The 14247-nt window shown below is 31.3% G+C and overlaps 1 protein-coding gene across 1 annotated transcript; it reads right to left on the minus strand.

Annotated features, from left to right (window-relative positions):
- Positions 1-12267: 12267 nt before the first annotated feature.
- Positions 12268-12840, minus strand: LOC133317957 (dirigent protein 22-like). The gene has a single exon (XM_061519864.1). The coding sequence runs from the start codon at positions 12838-12840 to the stop codon at positions 12268-12270; it is 573 nt and encodes a 190-aa protein (XP_061375848.1).
- Positions 12841-14247: the final 1407 nt, after the last annotated feature.

Raw genomic sequence — 14247 nt, forward strand, 5'->3', positions numbered from 1 at the left:
GGAAATTTGGAACCAAGTGAGTACATGTGAGTATCCTTTGCAATGGAATATAGAACCATGTAAACTTGACCTAACACCTGAGTTTACAGGAGAGTTGATTAATTGTAGACAATATGTATATCATAAGGTAATAAAACTTGTGCGTGTAGGGGATTAGGATTTTGAATGCTTGCCATCTTCATTCTTATATAAAGTGAATTTTTGCATAAGGGAAAATAGATATTTGTTTTTGTGGGATATGACTCATATTTCCCATACTCATGAGGACACTTACGGGGGATGGGGGTCAGCAGAAGACAACTAGGGGAGCCGATCAGTCGAGGTGCAGGGGCCAGCGCCCCCGGGCCCGTAGAGGCCTAGTACTGTTGTGAGTATCTGACTTATTGTAATTTTATTTTTCATAGTAATTTGGGCTTGGGCCTATGAATAGCTGCTGTTAGGGTTTTTTAAATCCTATTTATATTCCTTTACAAATCGAGTGACTTGTAACGGGTGGCAATGAGATAAATATAATATTGACAAGCTAGACATAATCTATATTGGATGAATCAGGGTAAATCATTGTGTCGATTTCTCTCTTCCCTTTCTCTTTTTATTTTTCGATTTGTGTGTGTCGGTTTCCAACAGTTTTATGGGTTTGATATTTCTCATGTTATAGGAAATAAGAATATGTGAGGCCCATGAGAATTCATGTGAAAAGAAGAGAGAGAAAAAAAACACAAGTTCTACATATTTTTATGTGTATATATAAGATAATTTTATCTCCTATAACATAAGAGACGTTAAACCCTTGTTTTATTATTTTTTAATTACTCTCTAATTTTTTTTTGTTTGAGGAGAGATATTGTAGATATATTTTTTTTCAGACAAAGTCTCTCTGATCTCATGGTTATAAATCTATAGGGAAGAAGCTTATCTAAAGCCAATGTGACGATCAGCCGTTAATTTTCATTTTATTTTTCTAAATTTATACGAACTACTGATTTCTAAAATGAGAATAGAGTTATTAATTTGCTAATAAGTCGCTTAAATGATTTAAGTTCGACTGATATGACGCCCACCCTCAGAAAAAAATGAAGTAATATTCAATAATGAAAAAACAAAATTGAAGTTATAACACCACATCCAAGTTTGTTATTAGTGAAATTACAAGTTGGTTGACAAAACTATTATAACTTTATAAAATAAATTGTTTTTGAAGCTTGAATAGACTAAAATTATTGGATGGAGAACTTATCACTAGTCAAAATAATTTGTTGTAACAAAAAACAATTGTTGTTTTTGCCTATTGGTAAGCGCTATTAGAGGCTTAGAGTCAACTAGCCAAGGTCATGAGTTTAATTTCCGAAAAGGCGCTTAGTACGGAGTCTAACGTCACTAGTTTAAAGCTTTGGTGGATATAGGAGCTGTATTCTGAAACATAATAACATTTAACAATATTACTCCTCATAATTAATATGCATGCATCAGTTTTTTGTATATCATCGCCAGCAATTAAAATTATGATATAGGGAGCTCTAATAAGTTTCTTATATTTTAATTTGTATATCATGATCATCACCAACAATTGAAACTAAGTGTGTTTAAATAATGAGTTTATTTTTTTTCCAGTGAATATAGTTAAATTATTTACTTTGAACTCAAAACGACGTTGTTTTAAGACGAAAATCAAGGTATTTTTGTAATTTTAATTTATTTTAGTGTTATAATAGTCTTTATTATTATAATTTTTAATCATTCATTTCTAAGATAACGTTCTTTTGAGAATTAATGGAAATAACTTATCTACTTTCACTGTAGAAATATTAAAACATTAAATAATTCACACTTCTAAAGCTTAAGTTAAACGGACGGAACATATTGACACAAAAAATTGAAATTATATTTGCTCAACCACAAAAGAATCAAACATTATATCTGTCATTCCAAAAGACATCGATAAAAAGACAAGCACATCAAAACATAGATTTGATTAATTTAATAACTTAAGTCATTTTTACTCAATTGGTGCATTTACATTACGATATTACCGATTCAGTACAATTACAAATTTATTCTGAAAAATAGTGTAAATTATAGAAAGTCATGCATGAGTCTTAACCATAATTTTATAATAAGTTTTTAAAATATTTTATTAAAATTTTGGACATCAAGTATGACTGAAATATATGCTTTAATTTCTTTCATGTTAATTTTATGAAGTTGTTGGTTTGCTATACAGAGATAAATTTATTTTTTATATTATTTTGATTAATAATGTCTCAGACATAAAAATCTATCTTAAAATCGCAACTCGTATCACAAATTATGCAAAATGTTTGTCATCACTTTGAGTGACGATCGAGAACATTGACATTTAACATCAGAGTAGGTTATAATTTGATATTACAGATAAAATTGACAGAGATGCAAACCATCGACAAGCTTATTTTATGTAGGATCATAATTATTGAGGACGATTTCCATGAGCATTTGATGCAACTAGATTGCAGGTGCATCGTTCAATTTACGTGTGACAAGTGACAACATGTAATAACAGTTAATACAACACTCAAGACAGAGAAAAGGAGACACGGTATGGGAGTCGTTACTTAAAGTTACTAATGTCTCTGGACATAATTTAAGACAATAAACTGCGATTTTGAGGTGAGTTATTGTTAAACTATAAGATGGTTTAAAGAGGAGTGATTCCTCAATGAGCTGGGACTTCTGCTTTACAGCCCTATTACCCTCGGCAATGACTCTGCTAGCTAGCTGGAGCCCTCGACTAAGACTCTGTCGAAAATTGTATAAAATGATTATGATATATTGTAGAATGTGAGGTGGCATTGAATAATTTTTGCATGTGAGTAAAGTGGCAATTATGGGGACTAACATATAAGAGAAATTGTTGTGCATAGAGACAAGTATTAATCGATCTATTAATCACATGTTGCATGAGCAGTGGCGGAGCCAGAAAACTTGGGAAGCTAGTGCCGAAAATCAGCCAACCATCGAGGAAGCTAGTGCAAAAACCAGCAGCTATGGAGGAAAGCAAACCATTTACAGTAACTGAAGATCAAAAAAAGCTTCTGATTTTGAAAACCAGCAATGCCAAGACACTTGCTGGTTTCAATGTGGCTACGCCACTGTGCATGAGATAATTATCTCATGCAACAGAGATAAAATTGTGGAGTCCACTACTTTTTCAAAAAAAGAAAAACAATAGTGAACCCCACTACTTTATCTCTGTTGCATGAGATTCATGAGATAATTATTTTCCATTAATTATATGATATAGACATTTTGTCCTCTAGTAGACATTTTGTCCTCTAATAAAGATAGGAGTATCATACAAAAATCTCAAATCACTATCTAAGAGTTGTTAGTCTTCTAGAGACCTAGTTAGATCTCAGGATTTGATTTGTTAAAAGGGTAATGAGTTTGAAAAGGATGAAAAGATTCAAATTCAAAATTAGATTAGTTCAATATATATGTTAGAATTTCAAACTTCGAATAATATAAAAAAACCAAATCAATTAATACATAATAGTAATTTATCATGGTTATAACTTTATTTAGCTAATATAAAAAAAGTTTACCTCTACTTACTAAAGAAACAGTTTACTTGCCAAGTCAATAATTTAATAAAACTAATTTTAAAAATAAATTTTATATTTAATTAAACTATGTCTGATGTGTACGACTCTAGTAAAAAATATTAAAAATTTTGAAATTGTAATAATGTTGTGGTTGAGTTCACAATTTTTAATAGCTTGCATATTCTAACACATAAATTTAAGGCTATATGAAATCGATAATATTAAACTGTAATTGTATCAGTTGAATAACAAAGTCGAAAAGTTTACCTTCTAGAACAATTTTAAAAATTTACCTTCTGGAACAATTTTAATATGTTATGGGTTGGTGAGGGAGAACTGGTTGCTCCTTTCCCAATCTCACGTTGAGTGGGTGCCTATTGATCGCTGGTCATATTAATACGCGTTTAACGAGAAATGAAAAAAGAAAAAAGAAAAATAGAAGAAGTTGATTCTAGTCCCCATTTGAATAGAACAAAAAAAATCAAATAAAGAAGCCGAATTATTTTTCATATTTAATTAAGCATTATAATTTATAATTTCACTTTAAATGAAGAAAAGATGAAAAGTTCTGACAGTTAAATGAAAAAAAGTAATATTTAAAATTATATATATATATAAAATAAATTGTGACATTGTAAAAATTTATTTATTAATTTTTTATGATATATTGTTTTCTTTTAAAAAACGCCATATTTATAAGAGCCAAATTCTAAAATAATATATTTTATTAATTTAGTTTCTAAAACATGAAATTTTAATTTTTTTTTCCTTCTATCTATTTAAATACTAACAGGGTTAACTTCTAACTTAATGGCTACCCATATTTTTTTTTCTTACCCCTTTTAACAAATTGTTTTTTCTATTAGCTATTATAATCCGCGCTCATAGAGTCACAGGTATTTTAAAACACAAAGCAAATTAAAACACATCTATTATGTGGGCTATTTGATTATTCGGAGGTATTACCATGTGTATTTTACAAGTGTGGTGCGTCCGAAAAGTTGTTTTTCGCTATAGGGTGTTTAGTTCTTCGAATTCGTCCCGTGGGATTATTTTATATTTTTTTTTCAATTTTTTAATGAGTTTCACTTATTCTTTTTTTTATTTCTTGTTTCAAATTTCATGGATTTTGTATAAAATAAAATAAAATCATGTGACGTAATCTAAGCCATTCAAAACCTTTGATCCTTAAAATAATATTAATAAATTCCTCAAAAGGAATCTACAACAGGGATAAACTGCGGAACTAAACACTCCTCGCCAGAAAAAACTTTATGGGCATATCAAAACCAAAAAAATACAGCCGCGAATCACGAAACAACCTTATTTGAAAAATTAATCATATGATCATATTATTTTATTACAATTATTCATTGATAATAAAATAAGAGAGAGAAAATTTACATATGAAAGGATCCAAATCCATATAGAATATAATCCATATAGAATATAGTGTATAAACTCTCTATCCCCTTCTACACTCTCAATGCAAAAGATCACCTAATTCAATGCTCTCTTTTATTAAAAAGGAAAATTTTTTCCTTTTATCTTTTTTATATATTTCTCTTTAAATTCTATTTTTTTTAATTTTTATTTTTTTTTTATAAATGGGAGCACCGAGTTTGACTCCCAAATTACAATTATTATTCGACAACAAAACGAATGTCCAATATATCTAGAAAATATTTTTATTTTATTTGTGGTTATCTGAGATCTGAGACAACTAGATCTGATCCCCCACAAACACTTTGTCCACAAGCAAAACCCAAGAAATAGTGAGAGGAACATTTATTTACACTCGGAAAGAAATTTCAAAGTAAACGAGTCTCGGGCCGTGTAATGCACCCACTAAATTTGATTTTAAAGGTCAGAGTAAACGCTATATGACTTGACTACAATCAAAAGCTTGCTAGCTAAATATATGGTGCTAATTAAACAGGTGGTTACAATCTTTTACCCTATATATATAAATGGGTTTTCGTTTTATCCTTTAACATAACACAATAAACTTTTCTACACTCACAACATTTTGTGGGGCCCACACTTTTTAAAACAAAAAAATAAATAAAAAATTAAGGCACGCAAAACGAATCTCTATAACATTACACAATCACTTTTCCTACAACGTAACTCTTATAAAACCCTATATATATAGGTGTACATTTCTGCAATCAAATACTTGTCATATATATACGTGAAAACATTAAATGCGGGGAATCATAACCATACAAAAGATGAAAGCATTAAATGTGAGAAATCATAACCATACACATGTCATTATTGTACGTAAGATGGCTACAGAAATGATTTTACCATATTAATTGTTATTTACGTCATTTTGTTTATTTATTTTCTTATATTAATTGATTCACCTTTGAATGGTTATGATTCTCTTTTTCTCTCTTTTCCTTTATCACTATTGATCCATCTTTGTACGGTTATGATTTAGTAGTCAGAGATAACATTGTCTCAAACAGTTTGAGAAACGATAAACCCATATATATATGTGAAACATATTTCTCAAGTTGCTTGAGATAAGTTTATCTCCGGTCACCCCAAAACTACGTCGTTTTGTTTATTTATTTCCTTATATTAATTGATTCACCTTTGAATGGTTATGATTCTCTTTTTCCCTCTCTTCCTTTATCACCATTGATCCATCTTTATACGGTTATGATTTAGTAGCCGGAGATAACATTGTCTCAAACAGCTTGAGAAACGATAAACCCATATATATATATATAGAAAAAATATTTCTCAAGTTGCTTGAGATAAGTTTATCTCCGGCCATCCCAAAACTATGTCATTTTGTTTATTTATTTTCTTATATTAATTGATTCACCTTTGAATGATTATGATTCCCTTTTTCTCTCTCTTCCTTTATCACTATTGATCCATCTTTATACTGTTATGTTATGATCTAGTAGTCGGAGATAATATTGTCTCAAGCATCTTGAAAAACGATAAGCCATATATATATATATATATATACATATATATATATATATATATATATATATATATATATACATATATATATATATATTTCAAGTGAGTAAACAGAATTTTATCCTCGATCTCATAGATACATATCGAATTCTGTGGAAAGTCGTATTCGATGAAAGTCGTATGTACGGCTTGGAGGGAGATCTTTCATATCTTTCGAGATTCACCCTACAATATGGGGCCAAAAAGCCAAAATAAATGATCTTTTAGCCCCTCTAAGTTAAAAAACGAATTCTCCCTTTCACGCTCATGTCACGACGAGGTGGGAAGCGAACTTAGAAACCAATCACACTCCGGTAAAAAATCTCAATATCGTATTCGTTTAGAAGAAAAACAAAAATTACGTTTTCATAATGGTCTTACAAAACCACAATTGCTTAAATACGTTCGTATCACCGTGAAAGCTAAAGGGTCAATCGGTAGGGTTTTATTACAATTACTTGAAATGCGTTTGGATATCATACTTTTTCGATTGGGTATGGCTTTGACTATTCCCCAAGCTCGTCAATATATATATATATATATATATATATATCCATTAGTCGTAGAGTATAAAAAATGCAATTATTTCATTTTTTGGATAATAATAGGTACTTTTTTTTTTTAGATTAGGATAGGCTTTAATTTCAACTAAGAGTGTTTATTGATTTGAGTTTTTTGACCTTGTCCCTAGAAGTGGCAAAGAGGTATCTTGCCTCACCATCAATTTGTCAAAAAATATGCTAGCCCACCTTATCTCGTTTTTTAAAGTAGCTGAAAAACTCGGTCCTTTCTGCCAGCCCAAACTTATTTTACACTAACCCATCCTACCTCTTTCGGTCATCAATCCAATAAAAAACAAACCAATCCGTCTCTTTTCGTTTTTTGAGAATGTGTTATAAAACTCAACCCATTCTATCCCATTTGAAGAACAGAATGAGTCGCCCGCCAAGCCAAACCTAATTTGCCAACCTTCCTTGTCCCGTTATTTTTTACGTCTTCCACACCATCGTCACATGCCTTACAATTGTCCTCCCAGTATGGCAGCTCCACACCAATCTAGGTCAACGAAGGAAAAATGGGGAGGGAAAGTAATCAAGGAAATAAGCTACCTGACTCTTATTTGACGGGCATTTTAAAAGAGTGATAATTTTTAATACAACATTTTAATAAGATCTAAACGTGATATGGATTTTTTTAATCTATTTAAATTAAATAATTAAATAATTATATTTTTATTTCACTTTTCTTATTTTTATTTATTAATTTAAGATTATTTGAATGATTTTTTTCAAAAACTAAAATTAACAATTATTTGTATTGTATTCATATTAAATATGCATTCGTGTTCATATTAAATGAATGTCGTGTCGGACTAAACTTAATCCAAATTACCACCCCCTACATTTTAGACACTTTAATTCAAAAGTCCTCTTAATATATAGTCGTCTGTGGCACGCAATATATATTCTTTTACCTATTATCTAGCTGGAGGGGTAACTAGCCACTGATTCCTAATGTATAGATTAAGAGAGACTCATGTAATACGAGGGAGAATATATATAAGGAAAATATTTTTCTCATGTTACATGGTAAATCTTATCTCATGTTACATACACATCGAAATTCAAGTCAATATTTTTTCTCTGTTTTCCTTTCTTTTAATTGTAAGACCAACCTAAATATGTCTCTACATAAGATAATATTATCTCATTTAACATGAGAAAAGCGGCTTTTTTACCCTTTTGTCCCTTATTAATTAATTAATAATTATTTTGTCCCTGATTCGAAACTATTTATCAATCTGTCCATCTTTAGTCGACTACCTTGTATTTTTAATCGACTAAATGGCCAAAACAGACAAAAAATGGCTGCTGGGAGATTTAGTCGACTAAATCTCCCTATTTAGTCGACTAAATCTTCATCTTTGACAAAAAAAAATAAGTCAGTATGATTTTAATCGATTAAGTAGGGAGATTTAGTCGATTAAATCTCCCAACAACCGTTTAGTCGATTAAAAATGTAAGGTAGTCGATTAAAGAGGGGCATAATGGTAGATAGTTTCGAATCAGGGGCAAAATAGTTATTAATTAATTAATAAGGGGTAAAAGGGTGAAAAAGCCTGAGAAAAGCATTGCTCTATATATATAATAGGGAATAGATCCTCTTCGGAAAACAAAAAATAAAAAATCATCATTTTAATTTCGACAATTAATCTATCAATAAATAGGTATTTTAAAGGAGAAATGATGAGACATCTATATATCCTCCCTATAATATTACTAAACCTTATAGGTATGAGTGTAATTTGCCCTTAACACAAGATACCTACTTAAGTGATCAGCTGAGGCTCACGCACTTCTTATTTATTACCATTGACTTTCACCTGGTATTAGGGTAGGAAGATGAACACAAGGAAGGGAACATAATCACCAAGGGTTAGGAGGATTTTATAGATATTTTGCGTGTTTCACTGTAATTTCATATATTAGAAAGTAGAAATGTGATAAAAAGCTTTTCCATTAAATAAGAGAATAAATAAGAGTAACCAAAGGGGTTGGTTCAAGTGGATAAAGAATTATTGAGGCCGTTGAAGAATTAGTTGACAAATAGCTATTTAGAAGAAAATTGCAATTCATCACAAATAATTATTTATTAATTGATCTTAAACAAAATCAATAATAATGTCACAAAATATTAAAATTATAGTGATTTGAATCACTGCGACTAACTGTCTGAAGAATTAGTTGACAAGTAGCTATTTAGAAGAAATAAAAAAAATTAAAATATAATGAAGAGTGGCCACACAAAAAATAAAAAAAGAAATAACGTAAGAGGCTAAATCAATATCTTGCATCAAAATTAATCCCATTATAATGTAAATTAACTTCTTGATTAATTCCTGAAGTCATGCTGTGACCATTTACCTACCAAATAATATTTTTTTCCCTTTAATTTCTTTGAATCCAAAAGGAGTTATTCTCTCCATTGCTGGGGCCACCAAATAGATCTTTGAAGCATTGCTCTTTTGATGCATGGACCAAGAGCCAGAACCATATTTCCAGGAAATAAACATATTACAAGTGAAAATGACTTCCAAGAAAGACAGCGATACCATCTCTCAATAACATGTTGACTTTGAAATTTAAATACAATGCAGAACCGTGAAGAAAATGGCACCAGTCAGCACGGGCAAGTGCGAGAGTAATATTAAACTTGCATAATGTATATGTTATTTATTGATACAAAAGAAATGGATTGGGCCATGGGCTAAATGTAAAAGTGGGCTGAGATTCTTAATTAGGTCAGCCCAGTGTAGAGATGTTAGATATTCAACATAACAGCCTGCTTAAATTTATATATATCAGTCAATTTTTTTTTTTAAATGCTTAATAAATTTATTATTATTATTTTTCTCCGGCTTACAAGCTAACACTACTAAAAAAGTATGAATTATGGATGGATTTTAGAAACAGAAAATATTATGTCCCTAATTGGGACAGGTTTAGAGACGAAAAAATAACTTGTCCCTATATATGATAGAATTAGAAATGAAATAAATTTTGTCTCTATTAAGAACAGATTTTGAGAGGAGAAATATTTTGTCCCTATTAGAGGCGAAATTAAGGACAAAATGCTTTCAATTTATAGAATTTGTCCCTAAGTTCATCCGTATTAGGACTCCATACCAAATAGGGACGAGCTTAGGGACAAAATATTTTTTCCTATAGCTTCTGTCACAGGAGATAAAGTTATCTCCTGCAATCCTAAAATTACATCGTTTTGAGTGTAGGAGAAATTAATGAAGTGTTTTGATAATTTTTTTTTTATATATATTTTATCAAAATACTCTTAATTAATTCCCATAATGTCAGGTGGGTTCAAGGGGAGCCCATAGTGAGGGACAACCACCAATGTGCTAAGCTAGCCCAACGCTAGCAAGTTGATTCGACATCATATCTCAACCCAAAATCTTAAGCATTTAGTTCATGGACCCATTCAGTTGTATCCACTTCACTTAGTCCATTACCAATCAATGTGGAACTTATCACATTTGAATAACCCAACAATCTCCTCCTTAAGTGTGAAACCCAACATTGATATGCTCAACCGAATACCCAAGCTCAAAATACTCAACTCGCCTCCTAACCAAACATCTGGCTTGCCCGGGCCCAACTAATGTGAGACTCATCACATTTTAATAACCCAACAATCTTCCCCTCAAGTGTGAAATCCACCATTGGTATGCTTTCCCCCCCCCCCCAACCAAGTACCCCTAGCCCAAGTATTCAATCTGCCTTTAGCCACAGTCTAGCTCGAGCCTAACCCTACTCTAATACCACTATCTAATGGGTCCAAAGGGAGCCCATGGCGGCAGACAACCACCAATGGGCTAAGCTAGCCCAATGCCAGGAAGTGGATTCGACACCATGTCTCAACCTAAAACTTTAATACATTAAATTCATGGGTCCATCCGCTTCACTTTGTTCATTAATAACCAATGTGAGACTCATTACACTTGAATAACTCAACACTTAACCCTCAAAATTATATAATTTTGGGGTTGCAGGAGATAACTTTATTTCGTGTGACAAGAGAAACAATAAACCCATATATATATAACAATGATAGCTTCTTTATTAACTATATATTAATAATAAATTTGTTTAAAGATTATACCTATTACAAAGTTAACAAACCTTTTTCTTATTTTACATTTATATAATGTAGGCCTTTAAATAAAAGTTTAAATTTAACCAGGCTTCTATGTTTGCAAGGTTGAACCCAAATAAACAACAAAAATTCTATGATAGATAAAAGATAGCCAAAGGCCATCAGTTTGCAAAAATGACCTAAGCTTATTCAAGAAAAAGTAATGTTAACATAGACCTAGACTCAAAGTAAATCCTATATGTACCAATATATCTATTATTCGAGATATAATTAAAATGGTAAATTCGTATATATATGGCATAAAATTCAATTATACATACATTGCTATATTTAAAATTGAGCATAATTTATCTGACATGCCGAAGCATATGGCAAACTCATTTGACCAAAAATTAGTTTTCTAGCATTTAAAATTGTTATTGTCTATTCGAGAGGACTTTCTTCCTAGTCGGCCAATTAATTCAAGACACCACAATTGTAAAGAAGTTTTAAAGTTGGTGGTAATATCATATTGAAAATGGACAAGGACGAGATATATATGATACAGAATAATATAAACTATTAAAAATATTTTCGTCCAACACGATTTTGGGTTAAAGTGATTTTTTACATGATATCAGAGTTTAAGTGACCACAAGATCACGAGTTCAATAGGTAAACCAAAAATTGGGTCCCAAAGAACTCTTGCGTGAAGGAGTGTGTTAGAGAATAATATAAACCACTAAAAATATCATCACACAACCCAAAAGTGTTAATGTGGTTCTTTACAATGTACTCGGTCAATACTCAAACAACTTGTACATATGAAATATATATAACTGCGATACTCTTTTAGTTCGTTACGAAATATTATTTCAATCAAACTTATATAGTTATCTCATTATTATTCAAACTATCACTCCAACCCCAAACACACCACAAATAAACAAGGAGTGGGTTCATGAGGTCAACCTCCACAGGAAAAGCAAGTAAATTAAAAGCAGCTGATACATGACCTCAAAAGAGGAAACTAAGAAACAGAGTGAAATCAATAATGGAAAACATAAACGTTGAACTCAAGAACAGCATTATCAGTTTTAGGATCAAAGAAGTGAGTCCTAGCTTCAGCATATCCCGTAGAAAACCTAAAAACACCACTTCCACCAATCACAGGCATCTCCCTAACCGTATTAGAAACAACGTCCCTTCCCGCGATGGTGATGCTGCTACCATTGTACCTACCTTCGAACAAGGCAAAGCTCATAACCACAAGAAAATCAAGCTGTGTCGGTGATGTAGATGCATAAAACCCTTCAGCTCTTCCAACAAGCTTTGAACTTAGTTCTGGTCCTAAGGTCAAAGCGTTGTCGAAGATTCTAACCAAACCAAAGGCATTGACAGGGTTATACTTAGGAAGTGGTGGAACAATTGCAACTGAGGTAACGTTGTTTCCAACAACGATGTCTTGCCAATAGAATCTGAACTGGCTGAAGTTTTTTTTCTTTTCCATGCCCATCATCTCGCGGTCTAGTGAACGCACGAAACCGGTTTCTTCTGTGGAGACAGAGGTGAGTGTATAGGAAGAGAGGAGAAGGAAGAAGATGAGGTATTGAGTGACCATGTTTTTGTGGTTATGAGAAGTGTTATTGTTACTGCAACAAAAGTGGGATGAAGAGAGTGTAGAGAAATAAAGAATGAATGGAAGAATTTATAAGCTGAGATTGGGGAGGAGGAAAGTTGGGAACCAAGTGAGTAGGTGTGTGTTTGGGTACTTTTGTTTATGAGATATATATTAAACCATGCAAATTTGACCTCACACCTTAGTTTGTAGAAGGGTTGATTCTAGATTTCATGATATGCTATTAATTTTTTTACGGGTGTCCGAAGTTTTATTGGGTTCGAACCCTCCACCTTCTCTTGAAGTTGCGGCTTTCAGAACTCAAGTTCACTATCCTTTTTTTTTTTTTTTGTAAATAGTTCACTATCCTTTAGGCTAGCTACTATATATGAAAGCTTTTGTATTTGAGCTAGCTATTAGAATTAAGTGTGTGTAATTGCCTGCAAAGTAGTTAGGAATGGATCAAGAAGAGAATATGCCACTGTAAATACTTATAATAAACTTAATTTTTTTTAAGGTTTTAGATTAAAATTTGATGTTAAGGCTTAATTTTTAGCTTATTTAGTACAACGACAAAAATAGACATATTCACTATCCATCATTTAAACTCTAAAAAACTTTTCTGTAAGGAGAAATATTATAGAAAAAACTTTTTTTTAGAAGGAAGTCGTCCGATCCCATGGTTTAGAAAACAACTGGGAAGAATCTTGTATGAAGTCATTGTGATGACTAGTCGTGTCTCCTGTTTAATTCTTTATTAGGATATATATTGTGGTAGTGTCCTGATGAATTTTCATTTCCTTATAAAAGAATATGAATTATTGGTTTTTGAATTGAAAATTTAAATGTAAGTTGTGCAAAATTAAGTCCTATTGAATTGAAAATAATTAATTACCAAAAAATAATAATAATTAGGTAAGGATAATTTAAATGAAAGAACTTATATATTAAAAATAAATTTACAGACTCAATCACGATACACTGCTTATAAAAAATGCAATAATTTTCTTTTACAATAAATGATTTTTTTAATCATTGAAAATATTTGACTAAACTCAAGTTTGATTGCAGAGTATATAAATGTTTTAAATTAAAATTTAGTTTGAAGAGTTTTGATTTGAATCATCCCGCCTCGAATCATATTAATGAAATAATCAATAAAATAGTTGATTAATCCAACAGATACTAGTCTGGGCCTGATCTTACAAGATTGAAGGTGAAGGATGTTGATGAAGAGAATGGTTGATAAGCTTGGCGAGATGATGGGTTGCTTGGTGAGATGGTTGTTCTGGTGTGCCTGGTTTAGATCAGTTTGAGGAGATTGGAAGGGTACCGACAAGGTATTCTAACGCTCAAGTCAGTTCAATGTTCAATATAGTTCAAATTTTCAAGGATTGATGTCCATACTTG

This window comes from Gastrolobium bilobum, unplaced genomic scaffold (assembly GCF_033153095.1).
Source record: "Gastrolobium bilobum isolate Gb01-03AN ecotype WA unplaced genomic scaffold, APGP_CSIRO_Gbil_v1 utg3981, whole genome shotgun sequence".
NCBI classification, from domain to species: Eukaryota; Viridiplantae; Streptophyta; class Magnoliopsida; order Fabales; family Fabaceae; genus Gastrolobium; species Gastrolobium bilobum.